Source organism: Aedes albopictus, chromosome 3, assembly GCF_035046485.1.
Source record: "Aedes albopictus strain Foshan chromosome 3, AalbF5, whole genome shotgun sequence".
Taxonomy (NCBI): Eukaryota; Metazoa; Arthropoda; class Insecta; order Diptera; family Culicidae; genus Aedes; species Aedes albopictus.
In genome coordinates this window covers 339,469,919-339,492,345 of record NC_085138.1, presented here as the reverse complement: position 1 = coordinate 339,492,345, position 22,427 = coordinate 339,469,919, and the positions used below count along the sequence as shown (strand labels likewise).

General features: G+C 42.5%; 3 protein-coding genes across 5 annotated transcripts in view; 1 reads left to right on the top strand and 2 right to left on the bottom strand.

The window, feature by feature from the left end:
- The window catches only part of LOC109424709 (sphingolipid delta(4)-desaturase DES1), a 429,300-nt gene that overhangs the window by 101,041 nt on the left and 305,832 nt on the right, over window positions 1-22,427 (top strand). The gene's annotated exons all lie outside the window — the stretch shown is intronic.
- LOC134284301 (calcium/manganese antiporter SLC30A10-like) overlaps window positions 1-22,427 on the bottom strand; it is a 365,099-nt gene that overhangs the window by 304,586 nt on the left and 38,086 nt on the right. The gene's annotated exons all lie outside the window — the stretch shown is intronic.
- The window catches only part of LOC109424714 (calcium/manganese antiporter SLC30A10), a 131,321-nt gene continuing 129,364 nt past the window's right edge, over window positions 20,471-22,427 (bottom strand). For both annotated transcript variants that reach the window (XM_029865244.2, XM_029865245.2), the window contains exons 4-6: window positions 21,814-21,945; window positions 21,570-21,748; window positions 20,471-21,481 (exon numbers count right to left, since the gene is read on the bottom strand). In XM_029865244.2, the coding sequence (XP_029721104.2) occupies window positions 20,993-21,481; window positions 21,570-21,748; window positions 21,814-21,945 (800 nt within the window). In that variant the 3' untranslated portion in view covers window positions 20,471-20,992. The remainder of the gene's footprint in view (window positions 21,482-21,569; window positions 21,749-21,813; window positions 21,946-22,427) is intronic.

Here is a 22,427-nt window from a genome sequence, read left to right as displayed (position 1 = left end):
GGAAGTGCTCATAGAACACTAAGCTGAGAAGCAGGCTTTGTCCCAGTGAGGACGTTACGCCAAGAAGAAGAAGAAGAAGAAGAAGAAGATGACGAGATTCCGCGTGGCAGCTGGTGTTCTTTCGTCGAGGAAAAGTGTTGAAGGTGCGACTGCAAACCCCAGCATGCCATGACTTTTCTATGTAATTTGAATTTTTGAATAAAATTATTAGTTACAAGCTGTCCCGGCAAACGTCGTTCTGCCTGCTTACTGTGTTTTTTTGACATGCAGCTCTACAGAAAAGGGCCTGCAAAATGGAATTTCAAAACTTCCTCGTTTTCGGTGCGTTTCCTGTCGATTTTTCCAATTATTTTTTCGTACGAACACGTCGGAGCCCTTTACGAATGAAACACTGAAAGAATGGTGTAGATCCGTTGGCCCGTTCCGGGCCTATTCGTGACATACAAACACCATTCCATTTTTGTTTATATAGATTATTTGACCGTCTAGCAATCAAGTTGTTTTATTGCGTTCGGTCCGACCTACGGCCACATCCCATAGGGTAAACAGGTATAATATGCCCCCCCCCCTAAGCAGAAATGGCAATATATCTGAAACTGACGCCTTATTCCATCTATTGTTCACTGCAAATCGTTGTTACTAAAGTTAGTGAAGTGTTGCATGCAAACTTTGCCTTTGGAGAGGTGGCTATGGAAGCTTTGAAACGTTTTTCGAAAACGTTCCAAAATTTGCCTTTTCAAAACAAACGGGGCAATACGCCCCATCAAAAGAAAAACGTCCAGCCCCGCGATAAAACTGTCCCAGGGGATAATTCCACCACATGCTTATCCTAGGAGGGTCTTTCAATAAGTGTTTAACTGTATAAAAGTTGCAAAGTAACACAAGCGAACAGAACTAGCTTCGTTTATAATGAAGTCAGCTCATAAGAGGTAAAATATTACGCCAAAAGTCTCGATTTCAGACTTTTTGATATTTTTATTGCTTTTCTGTACCAATCCACTAACGGACCAGCTTGAAGGCAAAAATTCTTCAATATTTGAGATTTCTAATCGATCACGCATGCGAAAAGCGCTTGAATCGCTAGAAAATGAAGAGGGGCGTTTTGCCCCGGTGGGGCGCATTATACCCTTTTACCCTAAACAAATCATTGTGCTTCCTATTTCTGGAGCAAAGTATGGTTGTTTCTTGGCCCTGAGCCATTCGGCGGGATCTGCTTCGATTTCTGCTGCTCTGTAAAATGCAACTGAGTGACTTTATGGTCACTCGAATCACTTCAAACTGGAATGTACTTCCCCCTAAAAGCCAATCCAAGCGACTCGTCATGATAAACCCCAAGAAAATCCAACAACTATTTGGTCTCAACGTCTACACCGATCTAATAACTGGATACTGCCCCTGCAGATACCATCTACAAAAGATCGAAGTAATCCTGATTGTCGCTTCTGTGACGAGGAGACAGAAACATCAGAACATATATGAATATATTCCATCTATTGTTCACTGTAGAAGTAGGTAGTGAGACATAATTAAATTAGAAAGATTTCGATTTCGAAATAATAATTTTCATCAGTGCATCCATTGAAAAAACTGCATGCACACCGAAATCATACTAGAGTGCTTGCGATTGACGAAAGGTGAGCTCCTGAAATCCTACTCTGTGCCGGAGCACTGGTTGTCAACAGAGAGAGACAGAAACAGACCGCAAAAAAAGGAGAATGGAAGGAAGAAAGAGAAAAATGATTGGGATGAATGACTGAGCTGGTTGAATAGACGAGTCAGTTTTGAGAATGACGTAATAGAGTGAAGATCGTGATTTTCAATGGCGGAAAAAATAAATGCATTGAAATGGAAAAGAAATATTATATCTAGTTGTTGGTTATTTTCAATTAAGAAATCCTACAATGGCGCATGTCGGTAGGTTGTAAGATTTCTATTTAAATTGTTTCTTGAGTTGAAGTGTCGAGTTTTGGATCATTTTGGTGATGGAAGAGAACGGGATTGTGATGCGCTTGTTTATGCCTTCGGAGACGGCGGTGTTTGGAAAATAGCGTCGGTGGTGAATGATAGCGAAAATAAAGAATAAAGAAAAATCGTCAGTGACTCGTGTTGATGATGTGGATGGTTTCCTTCTCGATCCTTCGTGGGAAAGCGAAACCTTGCAAGAGTTAGTGCGTCGCGACATGACACAGTCAAATCAATCAAAGCGAGCTGTGTCGTTGTTACACCACGAGTTGGACAGTGTATATTGGTTCGAAGATAGTGAGGAAGTGACAAGTAGGGATGTCTTATAACACTCGGCTTGGATAAAATACGGAAAATGCGAAAGAAAAATAGATTGTGATGCTTTTGTTTTATATTCGTTGTGCGAAACGGTTGCATTGAGGACTTCGACCAGGTATGATTCTGAAATCAGGTATATATGTGGGTAGCGATGCAGGAAAGATGAAAAGGTGAGTCGATATTATATTTATATTTGACTTGGAATTTGGATCCTTAAATGTTCTTGGATATATTCTCTACCACACAGTATGGAGTTTAGTTGTGGAGATCGTAGTGTAAGGAAATTGAGCGGGCTGCTAAAACAAATGATTCAATTGAATTTGTTCGTGATTCATTTAGTATTGGAAGGCACGTGGATGATGTAGTGACAGTATTAACGGTTGGATTCCGTTGTGTTTTCTTTCTGTACGCTTTATTTCATTGAGCACGAACAGTGTTGTTCATGAAAAAGTAGTAATAATTCAACTTAATGTCAATTACAAAGAGATAACTGCATAATTGGGTTTTAAATTTTGTAAAATGTATTGTTTTTTTTTTTAATTTTATACAAAAGAGCACTATTTTCTGGTCGTGCGGTGTAACAGTAAACTATGCAAAACTACTACATTCTTGATTTAGCAGATCTCTTGATGGAAAATACAATTTTTATTTAAAAATGTAGAAAGAAAGGGTTTAGATAGCTTTTGAAAAATGGCGTTGTTAATATTGAAAGTTCAAAAAGTTTTGAGATTTTTTTATGTGATACTCAAAAAGGTTCATTGACGATAATATAACTGATGTAATTATGTAATTTGTAGAGTATAGAAGTTTGAAAAAAGTGTTGAAGCAAATCTTTTCAATCTTTTTGAACTTGATAATGATTGATATGAGCTTGATCACCACTATAAGATAGTGTATTGAAATTACAGAAAATTTCTGGAATAAGAATAGAATAAAATAGTGATAGAATAGTATGTTTGAGTTTTTTTTTCATGACTTGATGCTCGTCAGCTCGACATCGGACCTAAGAAATAATAATACATCGTCATGAACAGTTGTAATACAAACAAGTTACAAAATCGGCCACGCTTGTTGTACGAAAGATATGTTTGATTTATGCAACCCAAAACTTGTTGAAACTGACCAAAAGTGCAAAATGACCCGGTTGGGTCAAGAAATCCAACTTAAGACCTGAAATAGAAAAGTTGGTCGTCGCTTCATTGGGCGTAGATCCGGATGGATCAAAAGGTCAAAATCCAACTCTAGATCGGAGTTGGTCAGTGTGTCCAAGCCGAGCACTGCGACCTGGATGGGTCAAGAAATCCAACTTAAGACCTGAAACGGAAAAGTTGGTCGTCGCTTCATTGGACGTAGATTCGGATGGATCAAAAGAAGGTCTAAAATCCAACTCTAGATCGGAGTTGGTCAGTGTGTCCAAGCTGAGCACTGAGACCCGGTTGGGTCAAGAAATCCAACTTAAGACCTGAAACGGAAAAGTTGGTCGTCGCTTCATTGGACGTAGATCCGGATGGATCAAAAGAAGGTCTAAAATCCAACTCTAGATCGGAGTTGGTCAGTGTGTCCAAGCTGAACACTGCGACCCGGATGGGTCAAGAAATCCAACTTAAGACCTGAAACGGAAAAGTTGGTCGTCGCTTCATTGGACGTAGATCCGGATGGATCAAAGGAAGGTCTAAAATCCAACTCTAGATCGGAGTTGGTCAGTGTGTCCAAGCTGAGCACTGAGACCCGGTTGGGTCAAGAAATCCAACTTAAGACCTGAAACGGAAAAGTTGGTCGTCGCTTCATTGGACGTAGATCCGGATGGATCAAAGGAAGGTCTAAAATCCAACTCTAGATCGGAGTTGGTCAGTGTGTCCAAGCTGAGCACTGAGACCCGGTTGGGTCAAGAAATCCAACTTAAGACCTGAAACGGAAAAGTTGGTCGTCGCTTCATTGGACGTAGATCCGGATGGATCAAAAGAAGGTCTAAAATCCAACTCTAGATCGGAGTTGGTCAGTGTGTCCAAGCTGAACACTGCGACCCGGATGGGTCAAGAAACCCAACTTAAGACCTGAAATGGAAAAGTTGGTCGTCGCTTCATTGGACGTAGATCCGGATGGATCAAAAGAAGGTCTAAAATCCAACTCTAGATCGGAGTTGGTCAGTGTGTCCAAGCTGAGCACTGCGACCCGGATGGGTCAAGAAATCCAACTTAAGACCTGAAACGGAAAAGTTGGTCGTCGCTTCATTGGGCGTTGCTTCAAGGAATCTTCTGGAGTCTGGTAAGCTCCTCCACGAAAGCATTTCCAAAATCAGTTGTATTGAGGTAGAGAAATAGAATATGTAGTGATATTAAATTTGTTCCTGTTGAGTTTGTTGTCTGGTTTTGTTGCTTTAAGGAATCTTCTGGAGCCTGGTAAGCTCCATCCACGAAAGCATTTCCAAAATCAGTTGTGTAAAGGTTGAGAAGTAGAACTTGTAAAGTGATATTGAATTTGGTCTTGTTGAGTTTGTTGTCTGGTTTTGTTGCTTCAAGGAATCTTCTGGAGCCTGGTAAGCTCCATCCACGAAAGCATTTCCAAAATCAGTTGTGTAGAGGTGGAGAAGTAGAACTTGTAAAGTGATATTGAATTCGTTCCTGTTGAGTTTGTTTTCTGGTCTTTTTTGCTTCAAGGAATCTTCTGGAGCCTGGTAAGCTCCATCCACGAAAGCATTTCCAAAATCAGTTGTGTAGAGGTTTAGAAGTAGAACTTGTAAAGTGATATTGAATTTGTTCTTGTTGAGTTTGTTTTCTGGTTTTGTTGCTTCAAGGAATCTTCTGGAGCCTGGAAAGCTTCATCCACGAAAGCATTTCCAAAATCAGTTGTATTGAGGTAGAGAAATAGAATATGTAGTGATATTAAATTTGTTCCTGTTGAGGTTGTTTTCTGGTTTTGTTGCTTCAAGGAATCTTCTGGAGCCTGGTAAGCTCCATCCACGAAAGCATTTCCAAAATCAGTTGTGTAAAGGTTGAGAAGTAGAACTTGAAAAGTGATATTGAATTCGTTCTTGTTGAGTTTGTTTTCTGGTTTTGTTGCTTCAAGGAATCTTCTGGAGCCTGGTAAGCTCCATCCACGAAAGCATTTCCAAAATCAGTTGTGTAAAGGTTGAGAAGTAGAACTTGTAAAGTGATATTGAATTCGTTCCTGTTGAGTTTGTTTTCTGGTTTTGTTGCTTCAAGGAATCTTCTGGAGCCTGGCAAGCTCCATCCACGAAAGCATTTCCAAAATCAGTTGTGTAAAGGTTGAGAAGTAGAACTTGTAAAGTGATATTGAATTTGTTCTTGTTGAGTTTGTTTTCTGGTTTTGTTGCTTCAAGGAATCTTCTGGAGCCTGGTATGCTCCATCCACGAAAGCATTTCCAAAATCAGTTGTATTGAGGTAGAGAAATAGAATATGTAGTGATATTAAATTTGTTCCTGTTGAGTTTGTTTTCTGGTTTTGTTGCTTCAAGGAATCTTCTGGAGCCTGGTAAGCTCCATCCACGAAAGCATTTCCAAAATCAGTTGTGTAGAGGTTGAGAAGTAGAACTTGTAAAGTGATATTGAATTTGTTCTTGTTGAGTTTGTTTTCTGGTTTTGTTGCTTCAAGGAATCTTCTGGAGCCTGGTAAGCTCCATCCACGAAAGCATTTCCAAAATCAGTTGTGTAAAGGTTGAGAAGTAGAACTTGTAAAGTGATATTGAATTTGGTCTTGTTGAGTTTGTTGTCTGGTTTTGTTGCTTCAAGGAATCTTCTGGAGCCTGGCAAGCTCCATCCACGAAAGCATTTCCAAAATCAGTTGTATTGAGGTGGAGAAGTAGAACTTGTAATGTGATATTGAATTTGGTCTTGTTGAGTTTGTTGTCTGGTTTTGTTGCTTCAAGGAATCTTCTGGAGCCTGGTAAGCTCCATCCACGAAAGCATTTCCAAAATCAGTTGTGTAAAGGTTGAGAAGTAGAACTTGTAAAATGATATTGAATTCGTTCCTGTTGAGTTTGTTTTCTGGTTTTGTTGCTTCAAGGAATCTTCTGGAGCCTGGTAAGCTCCATCCACGAAAGCATTTCCAAAATCAGTTGTATAAAGGTTGAGAAGTAGAACTTGAAAAGTGATATTGAATTTGTTCTTGTTGAGTTTGTTTTCTGGTTTTGTTGCTTCAAGGAATCTTCTGGAGCCTGGCAAGCTCCATCCACGAAAGCATTTCCAAAATCAGTTGTATTGAGGTAGAGAAATAGAATATGTAGTGATATTAAATTTGTTCCTGTTGAGTTTGTTTTCTGGTTTTGTTGCTTCAAGGAATCTTCTGGAGCCTGGTAAGCTCCATTCACGAAAGCATTTCCAAAATCAGTTGTGTAAAGGTTGAGAAGTAGAACTTGTAAAGTGATATTGAATTTGTTCTTGTTGAGTTTATTTTCTGGTTTTGTTGATTCAAGGAATCTTCTGGAGCCTGGTAAGCTCCATCCACGAAAGCATTTCCAAAATCAGTTGTATTGAGGTAGAGAAATAGAATATGTAGTGATAATAAATTTGTTCCTGTTGAGTTTGTTTTCTGGTTTTGTTGCTTCAAGGAATCTTCTGGAGCCTGGCAAGCTCCATCCACGAAAGCATTTCCAAAATCAGTTGTATTGAGGTGGAGAAGTAGAACTTGTAAAGTGATATTGAATTTGGTCTTGTTGAGTTTGTTGTCTGGTTTTGTTGCTTCAAGGAATCTTCTGGAGCCTGGTAAGCTCCATCCACGAAAGCATTTCCAAAATCAGTTGTGTAAAGGTTGAGAAGTAGAACTTGTAAAGTGATATTGAATTCGTTCCTGTTGAGTTTGTTTTCTGGTTTTGTTGCTTCAAGGAATCTTCTGGAGCCTGGCAAGCTCCATCCACGAAAGCATTTCGAAAATCAGTTGTATTGAGGTGGAGAAGTAGAACTTGTAAAGTGATATTGAATTTGGTCTTGTTGAGTTTGTTGTCTGGTTTTGTTGCTTCAAGGAATCTTCTGGAGCCTGGTAAGCTCCATCCACGAAAGCATTTCCAAAATCAGTTGTGTAAAGGTTGAGAAGTAGAACTTGTAAAATGATATTGAATTCGTTCCTGTTGAGTTTGTTTTCTGGTTTTGTTGCTTCAAGGAATCTTCTGGAGCCTGGCAAGCTCCATCCACGAAAGCATTTCCAAAATCAGTTGTATTGAGGTGGAGAAGTAGAACTTGTAAAGTGATATTGAATTTGGTCTTGTTGAGTTTGTTGTCTGGTTTTGTTGCTTCAAGGAATCTTCTGGAGCCTGGTAAGCTCCATCCACGAAAGCATTTCCAAAATCAGTTGTGTAAAGGTTGAGAAGTAGAACTTGTAAAGTGATATTGAATTTGTTCTTGTTGAGTTTGTTGTCTGGTTTTGTTGCTTCAAGGAATCTTCTGGAGACTGGTAAGCTCCATCCACGAAAGCATTTCCAAAATCAGTTGTGTAAAGGTTGAGAAGTAGAACTTGTAAAGTGATATTGAATTCGTTCCTGTTGAGTTTGTTTTCTGGTTTTGTTGCTTCAAGGAATCTTCTGGAGCCTGGTAAGCTCCATCCACGAAAGCATTTCCAAAATCAGTTGTGTAAAGGTTGAGAAGTAGAACTTGTAAAGTGATATTGAATTTGTTCTTGTTGAGTTTGTTTTCTGGTTTTGTTGCTTCAAGGAATCTTCTGGAGCCTGGCAAGCTCCATCCACGAAAGCATTTCCAAAATCAGTTGTATTGAGGTAGAGAAATAGAATATGTAGTGATATTAAATTTGTTCCTGTTGAGTTTGTTGTCTGGTTTTGTTGCTTCAAGGAATCTTCTGGAGCCTGGTAAGCTCCATCCACGAAAGCATTTCCAAAATCAGTTGTGTAAAGGTTGAGAAGTAGAACTTGTAAAGTGATATTGAATTCGTTCCTGTTGAGTTTGTTTTCTGGTTTTGTTGCTTCAAGGAATCTTCTGGAGCCTGGTAAGCTCCATCCACGAAAGCATTTCCAAAATCAGTTGTATTGAGGTAGAGAAATAGAATATGTAGTGATATTAAATTTGTTCCTGTTGAGTTTGTTTTCTGATTTTGTTGCTTCAAGGAATCTTCTGGAGCCTGGTAAGCTCCATCCACGAAAGCATTTCCAAAATCAGTTGTGTAAAGGTTGAGAAGTAGAACTTGTAAAGTGATATTGAATTTGTTCTTGTTGAGTTTGTTTTCTGGTTTTGTTGCTTCAAGGAATCTTCTGGAGCCTGGCAAGCTCCATCCACGAAAGCATTTCCAAAATCAGTTGTATTGAGGTAGAGAAATAGAATATGTAGTGATATTAAATTTGTTCCTGTTGAGTTTGTTTTCTGGTTTTGTTGCTTCAAGGAATCTTCTGGAGCCTGGTAAGCTCCATCCACGAAAGCATTTCCAAAATCAGTTGTGTAAAGGTTGAGAAGTAGAACTTGTAAAGTGATATTGAATTTGTTCTTGTTGAGTTTGTTTTCTGGTTTTGTTGCTTCAAGGAATCTTCTGGAGCCTGGCAAGCTCCATCCACGAAAGCATTTCCAAAATCAGTTGTATTGAGGTAGAGAAATAGAATATGTAGTGATATTAAATTTGTTCCTGTTGAGTTTGTTTTCTGGTTTTGTTGCTTCAAGGAATCTTCTGGAGCCTGGCAAGCTCCATCCACGAAAGCATTTCCAAAATCAGTTGTGTAGAGGTTGAGAAGTAGAACTTGTAAAGTGATATTGAATTTGTTCTTGTTGAGTTTGTTTTCTGGTTTTGTTGCTTCAAGGAATCTTCTGGAGCCTGGTAAGCTCCATCCACGAAAGCATTTCCAAAATCAGTTGTGTAAAGGTTGAGAAGTAGAACTTGTAAAGTGATATTGAATTTGGTCTTGTTGAGTTTGTTGTCTGGTTTTGTTGCTTCAAGGAATCTTCTGGAGCCTGGCAAGCTCCATCCTCGAAAGCATTTCCAAAATCAGTTGTATAAAGGTGGAGAAGTAGAACTTGTAAAGTGATATTAAATTTGGTCTTGTTGAGTTTGTTGTCTGGTTTTGTTGCTTCAAGGAATCTTCTGGAGCCTGGTAAGCTCCATCCACGAAAGCATTTCCAAAATCAGTTGTATAAAGGTTGAGAAGTAGAACTTGAAAAGTGATATTGAATTTGTTCTTGTTGAGTTTGTTTTCTGGTTTTGTTGCTTCAAGGAATCTTCTGGAGCCTGGCAAGCTCCATCCACGAAAGCATTTCCAAAATCAGTTGTATTGAGGTAGAGAAATAGAATATGTAGTGATATTAAATTTGTTCCTGTTGAGTTTGTTTTCTGGTTTTGTTGCTTCAAGGAATCTTCTGGAGCCTGGTAAGCTCCATTCACGAAAGCATTTCCAAAATCAGTTGTGTAAAGGTTGAGAAGTAGAACTTGTAAAGTGATATTGAATTTGTTCTTGTTGAGTTTGTTTTCTGGTTTTGTTGATTCAAGGAATCTTCTGGAGCCTGGTAAGCTCCATCCACGAAAGCATTTCCAAAATCAGTTGTATTGAGGTAGAGAAATAGAATATGTAGTGATATTAAATTTGTTCCTGTTGAGTTTGTTTTTCTGGTTTTGTTGCTTCAAGGAATCTTCTGGAGCCTGGAAAGCTCCATCCACGAAAGCATTTCCAAAATCAGTTGTGTAGAGGTTGAGAAGTAGAACTTGTAAAGTGATATTGAATTTTTTCTTGTTGAGTTTGTTTTCTGGTCTTGTTGCTTCAAGGAATCTTCTGGAGCCTGGTAAGCTCCATCCACGAAAGCATTTCCAAAATCAGTTGTATTGAGGTAGAGAAATAGAATATGTAGTGATATTAAATTTGTTCCTGTTGAGGTTGTTTTCTGGTTTTGTTGCTTCAAGGAATCTTCTGGAGCCTGGTAAGCTCCATCCACGAAAGCATTTCCAAAATCAGTTGTATTGAGGTGGAGAAGTAGAACTTGTAAAGTTCTAAAAAAAAGTGATATTGAATTTGGTCTTGTTGAGTTTGTTGTCTGGTTTTGTTGCTTCAAGGAATCTTCTGGAGCCTGGTAAGCTCCATCCACGAAAGCATTTCCAAAATCAGTTGTATAAAGGTTGAGAAGTAGAACTTGAAAAGTGATATTGAATTTGTTCTTGTTGAGTTTGTTTTCTGGTTTTGTTGCTTCAAGGAATCTTCTGGAGCCTGGCAAGCTCCATCCACGAAAGCATTTCCAAAATCAGTTGTATTGAGGTAGAGAAATAGAGTATGTAGTGATATTAAATTTGTTCCTGTTGAGTTTGTTTTCTGGTTTTGCTGCTTCAAGGAATCTTCTGGAGCCTGGTAAGCTCCATCCACGAAAGCATTTCCAAAATCAGTTGTATAAAGGTTGAGAAGTAGAACTTGAAAAGTGATATTGAATTTGTTCTTGTTGAGTTTGTTTTCTGGTTTTGTTGCTTCAAGGAATCTTCTGGAGCCTGGTAAGCTCCATCCACGAAAGCATTTCCAAAATCAGTTGTATTGAGGTAGTGTAGCACGCAAATTGCGGCTAAGAGGTTTTCCGTCTTCTGCTTCGTTCCCTGGCTCGAAAAACAGACGGCTTAAGCGCCACCTCCGAAGAGGACCGTCTGTCGAGTTATGTTTGCCCGGCAAGAAACCCAACCTCAGGGCGGGTTTGTTTTATAAGAGACCAAATAGCGATTTAGGGGCGATACAGAAAACTCACAAGTATGGCTAATCGAGATATCTCACCTATAGAGGTCGCCTTAAGCGATTCTCAAAATATGGTTGATGCTAACCGTCGTTCTACCAACTCACAAAGACACCACTCACGAGTATCATCATTGGAAGAACTCACCAATTCAAATTTCCCTGTTAGCTTCGGACACGTGAGTGGAGAGACTGATTTCCCAGGCAGTCTACCCTGGCGTACAAGAATTAACAAAAAACAGGTAGAACGACGCGAACGTGAGAAATCTCGAAGACCAAAAACTGTTACATCTGGGAAAGCACTAACATTTTACAAAACAGCATTTGAAGGTAACAATAAACTCAACGAAACATTTATTCCAAAATTTGATAACCTAGGTTTTTATTCGAACATGTTCCTTTCCATGCTTCTTCTTGTTTTCCTACAGCTTTCCCTACTGTGTGTGCGGTTTAAATTTGTTACTATCCTAATCTGGTTCTATCGACAGTAATCGATCCAATAACTTTCTTCTCCGAGCTCGGTTAGTGTGTGTGGAGTTTAACGCATGCGCATGGTTAATTTTTGGTTTGGCTTTGTCTACTCACGGTACCTTTCAGCTACTCATCAATGCCGTCGACAAACCAGAAGCGACGGCGTGGCGGTCGACGGACGGCTTGGTAAAGAAGCACGCTATTCTTACCGCGTCCTACGGTGGTATTGCGCCGCTACCTCCAAATGCGTGCGACGCGCGGTGGTTTGGGAAATGCGCCTTCCTCGCTGCCGGTCGCTAAACGGACCGGATCACCGGCGCAGTTGCTCCTCGGTGTCGATGACGATGGGGGTCGTCGATGGCTTCGTCGGTAAGGTGACTACCACATGGCCGACGTAGAAAAACGTGGAATTTCGGCCGCCTCCGGTGGGTGAATGTTCCGATCACCGAAAAAGTTGCTTGATGGCGGATCTGACGATGGGGGTCGTCGGTGGCTTGGTCGGTATGGTTGCTACCACAGAAACGCCGATGAAAAACGTGGGTTTTCGGCCGCTCTGTCGGAACGGTTGTTCCCTTCCGGCTTTCCCCTCAAACCGGGACTTTTGACGCTGCGACGTGGGGTCGAGAGCGCGTTTGGCGAAAAGGATGCGGTGTGCCGAGCTTTCGGCCGTGGATCAAATCCTGAATAAAAAGCCGTCGAACGGCTGTTCGACTGGTTTAACAAAAATTCTCCACACAACAATTTTCACAATTACCTTTTTTTCTATTCACACACACGCACACACGAACTATCTTGACCGCACGTAACCTTTTGCTTAGGTCAATGAACTAACTTGCTATCTAACGGAAAGGAACGAAAAGTAACATTAATCCAATCTAAAAGACTTCTCACATTTGAACTATTACCAAATTAAACACACCGCGACACTAAACTTAGAACACGCACTCCCGCCTCTTCCACGGTCCAGGTCAAAATGGACGAGTAGAAGTTCTGTAAGTCCTCAGATAAGGTCGGATCCCAAGACTTCGTGGCCGGAATTGAACTTATTGAACCGTTTTTATATACACTGTGTCGTGTCATGAAAATTATGTATGTTCGCATTGCTCATTGATTGATTTGTCTCTATTAAAGAGACTTTCAGCTCTTGGGCATTGCTCATTAGTTTATATTGTAGAACATTGCATTATACGATAACATGCTATGTATTTGTTAATATATAAATTTTCAGGTTCCTTCAAATAACAAAATGTTTGGATTTATTAAAATTATAAGGTAAGTAGTTTAAAAATATTCTAATGATTTATATGCTTTTCGTTTCAGAGTTGGGACATCATGGTTTATGCACGCAAAATGGAATGTAGTATAGTTTTGTTAAACTGAAAAATTCTAACGATTTAATGATTATGCATAAGTAAATATCCAAATTAGGAGTAGAAGAGGAGAAGGATGTAGAAGTAGGTAGTGAGACATAATTAAATTAGAAAGATTTCGATTTCGAAATAATAATTTTCATCAGTGCATCCATTGAAAAAACTGCATGCACACCGAAATCATACTAGAGTGCTTGCGATTGACGAAAGGTGAGCTCCTGAAATCCTACTCTGTGCCGGAGCACTGGTTGTCAACAGAGAGAGACAGAAACAGACCGCAAAAAAAGGAGAATGGAAGGAAGAAAGAGAAAAATGATTGGGATGAATGACTGAGCTGGTTGAATAGACGAGTCAGTTTTGAGAATGACGTAATAGAGTGAAGATCGTGATTTTCAATGGCGGAAAAAATAAATGCATTGAAATGGAAAAGAAATATTATATCTAGTTGTTGGTTATTTTCAATTAAGAAATCCTACATTCACTACAAATCGTTGTTACTAAAGTTAGTGAAGTGTTGCATGCGAAATTTGCCTTTGGAGAGGTGGCTATGGAAGCTTTGAAACGTTTTTCGAAAACGTTCCAAAATTTGCCTTTTCAAAACAAACGGGGCAATACGCCCCATCAATAGAAAAACGTCCAGCCCCGTGATAAAGTTGTCCCAGGGGATAATTCCACCACATGCTTATCCTAGGAGGGTCTTTCAACAAGCGTTTAACTGCATAAAAGTTGCAAAGTACAGTCAGGTTTTTTTTACGCGGGGGATACGTACCGCGTAAAAATAAAACTCAGTTCAAAATTCAAAAAACCGCGTAAAAAAAGTCTCACCATTTCTCGACGAATCATGCAAAAATAAGACGATGAATTTTTTTTTTGTATGGAGTTTTCATTTACGCGGCCGCGTAAATGAAAACCGCGTAAAAAAAGACCTGACTGTAACACAAGCGAGCAGAACTAGCTTCGTTTACAATGAAGTCAGCTCACAAGAGGTAAAATATTACTCCAAAAGCCTCCATTTCAGACTTTTTGATATTTTTATTGCTTTTCTGTACCAATCCATTAACGGACCAGCTTGATGGTAATAATTCTTCAATATTTGAAATTTCCAACGATCACGCATGCGGAAAGCACTTAAATCGCTAGAAAATGAAGAGGGGCGTTTTGCTCCGGAGGGGCGCATTATATAGGCGCCAGTTTCAGATATACATATTTCCATTCAGTCGTGTTAGAGATCACAGTCATTTGAACCTTTTTGTCGATATTCGGCCTCCTTTGTCTCCGACTTTCGCAACACAAGCAATCAAACTACCGTACAAAACAAAAAAGTCAAACGAATGAAATTCACCGCGATAGCGTCTTCGGAAGACGGTTCGGCTTTTGTTATTCCTGTCTTCTTTGATAATGAGACCTGTGTTGGCAATATGTGTGTCGTATTCAATGCAACATGCAAGCATAAACTAATATTAACATTCATAATCAAAATGGGCTAAAAATCTATGCGAAAAGCTAGAATTAGACAAAAGTCATCGTGTCAGATGACATTGATTTGACCCTTTCTTATGCTTATTGATCTTCGTACTACCGCTCGTGTTGTGTGTAAGAGGTAACGGTAGCGCGCGAGTGTGACAAAGCAAGCTGACACACGACTGCGGCAACGAAATGAAGGTAGTGAAATGTGTCGAATGTATACAAAACTGTTTCCATTTCTGCCTAGGGGGGGGGGGGGGCATATTATACCTGCTTACCCTACTGAGATACTTTTGCTATTCTGCTATTATCAACGCATCCCCTGGCTTTCGCCCATCTGCCACTATGCAATACGTCTACCAATTGATGTTTATGGGCTTGCCGGACCAAGTCATGTAGCTAAGCCAAACACCCCTAGGGTTACCATCCGTCCTGATTTAGCAGGACATGTCCTGATTTTGGGCAAATTTTGGCAAAAATTTCTTAACAAATCCGATGAGTTTTACTCATTTTCAAGAAATTACATGAAATGTCCTGATTTTCTAAGCTGAGTAGATGGGAGCCCTAAACACCCCACCTTCAACTGTTGGGTAGGCACCATTGTCCCGCCCACTGGTCTTTTACAGCTAGTTGTAGGTGCATGTGTGCGTGTAAGTGTTGGTGTAAGTGTATTAGTGTTGGTGTATTGTAGGCGCCAACTCGTTCTAATCCACTCTGATTTCTAACACCCTATTGAACCTGATGAATACACGTCTAGCTTGTAGAAGGTGATAGAACAGAATGATCTTTTATTACTATACAAATTCATAGATTACTACGATTACCAATATTCCCCGCCTTAATCAGGAATTTGAACTAATCCTAATTCTTTTGCAGCTCCAACGAATTTCACAATCGGGACCGGCTTTGTGAGTACATCTGCCTTCTGGGAATCCGATCCGACATGCTGGAGTTGAATAGTGCCATCGTTCAGCTTTTCTCTTACAAAATGGTGCCGTATGTCTATGTGCTTTGTGCGAGGTGAATAGCCAATTTCCTTATCGGCCAGGCACAACGCGCTGCGGTTATCGCAAGATATTGGAATTGCATCTTGGAAACCGAATAGTTCTCTTCGTAGACCACGCCACCATACAGCTTCTTGTGTTGCTGCAGACAACGCTATGTACTCGGCTTCCATGGTAGACAGCGCCACAGTCGGTTGTTTCTTGCAACTCCATGATATCGATCCGCCTGCACATTGGAACACATATCCTGTTACCGATCGTCTGGTATCCGCATCATTGCCCCAATCTGCATCGCTGTAGCCCTCGAAAAGACTGTCTGGTTTCTTTTGATACACCAGCTTCGTGTTGAGCGTTCCCTTGAGATAGCGCAAAATACGCTTTGCTGCCGTCCAGTGGGGTTCTCCTGGATTGCCACTGAAAGTGCTCACGGAGTTGACTGCATAAGCAATATCGGGCCTCGTGCACTGCGCCAGGAATTGAAGTCCACCAACTAATTGACGAAACGGTACATCCTTCATCTTGTCTTCCTCTTCAGCAGTTTGCGGACCCATAGCTTTTGATAGCTTCTGTGCTGGATCGCAGGGACTCGGACTCGCATTACAGTTAGTCATCCGAAATCGTTGCAGCAGATCTTCAATATACCGCTGCTGATCCAACATAATCGAATTCTTCTCCTGTGTGATTCGCATTCCTAATACTTGCTCGGCTCTTCCTAGGTCTTTCATCCGGAACTTTTTCATTAAACGATCCTTCACGTAGCTGACCCATTCTTGAGTATTTGAAAACAGCAGGAAATCGTCGACATACACAGCAGTGATGATAATCTGCTCGCCGTCCATGTGGTAGTAGACACAGGGATCAAAACTGGAACGCTTGAGGCCGATGTCCTTCAGTTCTGCATCTAACTTCCTGTTCCATACGCGACTGGATTGTTTCAGTCCATACAGCGCCTTCCGCAGGCGACAAACCTTCTTCGGAGCGGTTGTATCCACATGACCTTCGGGCTGCTCCATATAGATGACTTCTTCATCCAACTCTCCTTGCAGGAAAGCTGTTACAGCATCCATTTGGAAGACGTCCAGATCCAGTTGAGCAGCAACTGCCAGAAGATAGCGGATTGTGGCATATCTCACTACCGGAGAGTACGTCTGGTCATAATCCACTCCTTTCTGCTGTGAAAACCCTTTGATCACTAACCGCGCTTTGTAGCGGTCCACCGTTCCGTCCACGTTGGTCTTGATTCTGTAAACCCATTTACACTTCAGGGCTCGTCGTCCAGCTGGTAGGTCGGTCAGCTCCCACGTGTCGTTCAGCTTCAACGCTTCGAGCTCCTCACGCATGGCATCACACCAGGACGTTCGATCATCACGCTGCATAGCCTCTCGATACGATTCGGGTTCACATAAACGGGGTGGGAAAAGGTTTTCAGGAAAAGTACTACACGACAAATCAAAATTTTGGTACTTGCCTGGGATTCGGCGCTCCCTCGCGCTGCGCCTGACCACGCTCGATCGTGTATCTTCTGGTTGCGGAGGGAGCGCAGGCGGTGTAGGCGTCATCGTCACAATCGTGTCGTTTGCACTGTCGTAATCTGTCTCCGCTTCAGTTTCTTCATCGGTATTGGCAGGTTGTCCTGCCTGGATTGCTTCATCCGCGTCGTCGGTTCGTTCATGCCGTGGTCCAAAATCGTCCGGTTCATGTAGCTGCATCGTCACTCGCTCATGGTCGGGCCCCGCCTGGGTGGCTTCCAGGGGAACCTCCGTCTCACTCAAAAACACCACATCACGACATACTGTCACCTTACCGTTCCGAGGGTTGAAGACACGGTATCCTTTCGTCTGTTCGCTGTATCCAACGAAAACTCCTGCTTCAGATTTTGGGTCCCACTTCTTGCGCTGCACTTTCGGAATGTAGCACATCACCTTCGAACCGAACACTCGTAACTCCGACAGGTTCGGTTTCCTCCCAGTGAATCGTTCCTCGGGGGTTACATCCAGGCCTTTAGTCGGAGATCTGTTGATCAGGAACACGGCCGTGGCTACGGCCTCTGCCCAAAAACGCTTTTCCAGGCCACCATCAAACAGCAGACAACGAGCTTTTTCCACCACCGTACGGTTCATCCTCTCCGCAAGGCCGTTTTGTTCCGGGTTGTACGGAACCGTCTTCTCATGATGGATTCCCGATTCTTGCAGAAACTTCTCCATTTCTTGATTGACATACTCAAGGCCGTTATCCGAACGTAATCGCTTGATCCGTCTTCCCGTCTGTGTTTCAGCAAACGCCTTGAAGCTCTTGAAGCAGTCCAGAACTTGTTGTTTAGATTTGAGAAAGTACACGAAAGTCTTCCGACTGGCATCATCGATGAACGTCAAAAAATACTTGCTCCCACCGATGGACACATTCTCCATTGGGCCACACAAATCGCTGTGGACCAATTCAAGGACATCGCTTGATCTGTTTCCCCGCTTTCTGAATGGTTGACGACTATGCTTTCCTTGAAGACACGTTACACACGTTGGAATGGCGGAGTCCACAAAATCGATGCCTTCTGCTATGGATCGTAGCCGCTTCAAACTATGGCAGTTCAAGTGACCCATTCTTCGATGCCATAACATCATGTCTTCATTCGCTTTGGCTGCACAGGATCTTTGCTCGCCGGACAAGACCAACTTGTAAAGTCCCATACTCTCTCTTCCAGTTGCCACCAGTTCGTTGGACGCAGACCTCACTTCACACGTATCAGCAGTGAATACTACTCTGTACCCACTCTTGCAGATCTTACTCACCGAAAGCAGGTTCATCGCCAGATCCGGAACTTGAAGCACGTTGGAAACGGATAAATCGCACACTTCACTTCCAACGGCCGCCTTCAGCTTGGCGTTTCCAGTGGCAACGACAGATGACACCGCATTGTTTGCCACGTTGATTCGCTGCGAAACTTCTTCCACGCCATCGAGCACCACACCGCCATGGCACATATGAGAGGTTGCGCCGGAATCGAAGATCCAGTCCGGATTTGACTCACCGTTTCTCTGGAACACGCTGAAAGCTGCTTGATGGTTCCCCTTTCTCTCATGCCTCTTTTTCGATTCCTTTGTAGGACACTCAGCTGCATAGTGGCCCATCCGCTGACACTTGAAGCACTTCACGCTTGACTTCTCGGCTGCCTTCTTCCGCTGCTGGCTGATGAACGCACCATCGCTTCCGCTCGACCTTGGGTTGTTGCATACCTTTACGTCCTGAAGAATTTTGGCCTTTATCGCATCCGCCGTCATCCGAGCACCTGACGCCTCAAGGCCCATAATCATCGGCTCGTACGTTTCCGGGAGTCCCATCAGCAGGAGGCTAGCCAGCCATGTGTCGTCGACTTTGAAACCGACCTCCGATAACTTGTGGCTAGTCGACATCAGCTCGTTAACGTACTGCTCCACCGACGAGCATTCCGCCAGGCGAATACTGGTAAGCTTCCGCAGCAGCCCAATTCGTCTCGTCATGCCATCGTCTTGAAAAGCCGCCTTCAGGTTGTTCCACGCTTCCTTGGCCGTTTTTGCTGCCTGCACCAAACTGTAGTTTACGGGTTCGATGCTTAGGCAGATGGTAGCCAATGCCCTGAGCGAGGACGCATCGGCCGGATCTTGATCCCCACGTTCCACGGTGTCCCAGGTACCTTCCCTGATGAGCATCATCTTCGTAGCAAAGGCCCACGACGAATAATTCTCCCGGCCCTTGAGTCGTTCCACCATCGGCATGGAAATACTGCCACTCATTCCGAAACCTCTTGATCCGCCGCTGGAACCGTTTCCTCCGGGCTGGTTCGCCGAATTGCTTCCGTCTCCGACTTGATCCGATCGATGCATTTTCTTACTTCTTGAATTATCTTCGTTTGAAAAAAATTTCACTTATTGATTCCGTTGCTATGGAGCTTGACGCTGGCCCATAACCTGATGAATACACGTCTAGCTTGTAGAAGGTGATAGAACAGAATGATCTTTTATTACTATACAAATTCATAGATTACTACGATTACCAATAGAACCATTACCCTTAAACCTGGCAATCTATGAAATAGAATGATTTAAACGCCTGTACATAATAGTCAATTAATCAAACAAGGAATATTAGTATTAAAGCGAAGATACAATGAAGCAACGCCTCGAACCTCGAGAGCACAAACCCCAAGAACCAAATGACAGGCTGCGCGAACAGTCGATCGACTGGCTACCACCAGTTAATAGCTAATCGAGCAATCCCTCTAGCACAAACCGCCACCAGCTCTCCCGACCTGCGCCCAACAAATCCGAGGCACAGCCCAGCCATAGCTTCACCTTAAAAACAAAATCTAGATTGCAGAGCACAATAGTTCCCAAGTAACCACGCAGCACGGGCCGCAAATCACGCACAACTTCGCATGACCTCACCCAACCCGAAACGCAGAGTTTAAATCCCTCTCTTGCATTACAAAGCAGTCCCTCTTCCCAAAGTTTGTGCGTGGTATAAATGAGATTATAAAGCTGAAGAAATCGTCACCAACACAACCGCCAACAATGAGCAGAATCAATGACGACCCCCTCAGTCCCAAACCCAATTATCCTACACTACCCAAGTATGTGAATGTTATTCATTTTTAGTGCCATGGAAGTTTGTCAACATTAGTTATCCGTGTAGGGGAGCGATGGTTTAAAACGGTCGGCAAACAGTGCCAAGTGTCCATCTATCAACTGGATGCACAATAACAATCTAGAAAACGCTGATTCGACCGGTAGTCCTCTATGGGCACGAAGCATGGACTCTACGCGCAGAGGACTAAGGGCGCGATGGTTGGCATTTTCGAACGGAAGGTGCTGCGTGCCATCTACGGCGGAGTGCAGATGGATGACGGGACTTGGAGAAGGCGAATGAAACACGAACTGCATCAGCTGCTAAGCTATAAGAGATTCAACCATCGTCCACACCAAGAAAATCGGGAGGTTACAGTGAGCGGGTCACGTCATCAGGATGTCGGATAGCAACCCGACTAAAATGGTTCTCGAGAGTCATCCGACCGGTACAAGAAGAAGTGGTGCGCAGTGGGCCGATCAAGTGGAGAACTGGAGCTAAACAGCCATGGACCGAGCAGAACGGAGACGACTTGGTACTATGTACAGCAGAGGTCACTCAGGCCTTAGTCTGACGGGTAAGTTAAGGTAATCAGGCAATGATCAGGGACGTTATACGTGTAAATGATAACTGAGGCATACTTAATAAATTCGTTTATTTTCTTCGTCATCGCTTAGTTTAACAAATATTTTTCTTACATTATAGGTATTATGTAACACTAAGCCTAATGATCGGTTGAAATGCATAACAATGTTTTAAAAGCATCTAAAATAAAAACTGGTTCATTGTGACAGTCGTAAAACTGTTCCTTAATATCAGGACACAATATGATCGTAGGATTGATCTCACTCATTTTAACATTTCGTTTTCTCTCCATCATATGGCTTAAGGCTTTGATCACACAAATTAGGAATACCTTTACAATATCTTAACGCTACTTTGTTAGGATCCAGAGTTCTTCTCCTTCCGCTTCGCCCATCTTCGATGTAATATCTTTCATCGTTTCTTTTTTGGTCGTTAAAAAATAACGAAGAATCCCTGTCGAGGAAACAGTTAAAACTTAAAAACTCACTTTGAAACTACAATAAGCGTAACGGATTTTCTTCGACTGTGTTGACTTCCGATTCGGTCAGTCTTATTGGTTCTTTGTACTTCGCAAACTAGTAGCGTTGCTTGTCGGTGTCTTCGCGGGTTTCATCGCCCTTTGAAGACATCGCCGCACTAGTGGAGTTGTTGGCTGGGACTTGAGCTTCGTTTTCGATGGCCAACGTGGGGCTGCTGATGGTTTGAGTGATAGTGGGAATGATGTCCTTCGCACCACTGGTTCCAGCTTCCAGGTGGGGGTGGACCTCCATCGCGATCTGTTCGATTTTTTCCTTGGAGGCGGAGTTGGATTTGGTGGCAGAGGATTTCTTACCATCGTCCTTGATGATTCTTTCGCAGCAGTGCTTCTGGAGACAGGCCTCTTGACGGCACTGCATCAGACACGAACTAGTGGAGGTGTTGGCGGGTGTGGAGGACGTGGTGGTTGGGGATGTTAATAGGGGCAGTTCCGGCAGCTTGGTTTTGAATTCTGGCTGGATGGTCACCTTGCTGATACCTTGGTCGTGGAAGAAGTTGATCACCATGTCGTTGATTTCCGGGTATACCTAAAACAATACATGAAATACGTTGATCAGAGAAGTTATGGGTTCAGATAGTTGATAGACATTTATAGTGTTCTAGTAGGCTAAATACCTTATGATCCTCAAAAATGATGTGTGCCGTAGCGACGTACTTCTCGCCACTGAGCTGCCAGATGTGCAGGTCGTGAACGCTCACCACGTGCGGGAACGTCTTCAGCAGCGACTGTTCGAATATTTCTATGTCGATCGTATTTGGGATGGTTTGTAGGAGAATCATGCCAGATTCTTTCACTGGAATAAAGTAGACAAAACAGGTTATTTTTTTCTCCAATTCATTACAAAAATTATCCACTCACTGTAGGGGTAGCTCAGCACCATCAGAACTACGCAAGACATTATCGAGCACAGCGGATCGACAAACTTGGACGTATCTTCATCTTCGTTGGTGTAGTGGACGATCGTGGAGCACACAATGACGAAGATTGTACCTGTAGAGTGAAAAATAGATAGACAACACGACAATTACCATCAATTTGCTGACTAAATTGAGTCATGACACGGTCACCCGCGTGCGTTGGAAAATCGGATTCATTTAAAATCCGGGAGAACGATTTGAAGGTTATTAAGTTTATTGTTCAAATAGTTCAAACCCTCAATTTCTGCAACATGAATAATGTGGTGCACACCTCAATATTGGCCTCATCACTGGTTAACTTCACTTCACTTTAGCACATCTGATCTACTACACGATCGCCTAACTGGAGGAGGGCCGCCCACCGCAAGTACATCGAACTTTTTTTTGTTGGACTTTGCTCGGGTTACGCCTGGGGTCTCTTTAGGAAACCCCTGTTTTTTAACCCAAACTTGCCGTACGACGTGGCACGGTAAAGGCTGGGTAAGCTGCGCAATTCAGATCTCATTGTGATCCACTAGCCTCTGCCCAGCAACTCCTATCCCTACCTCCTCGTGG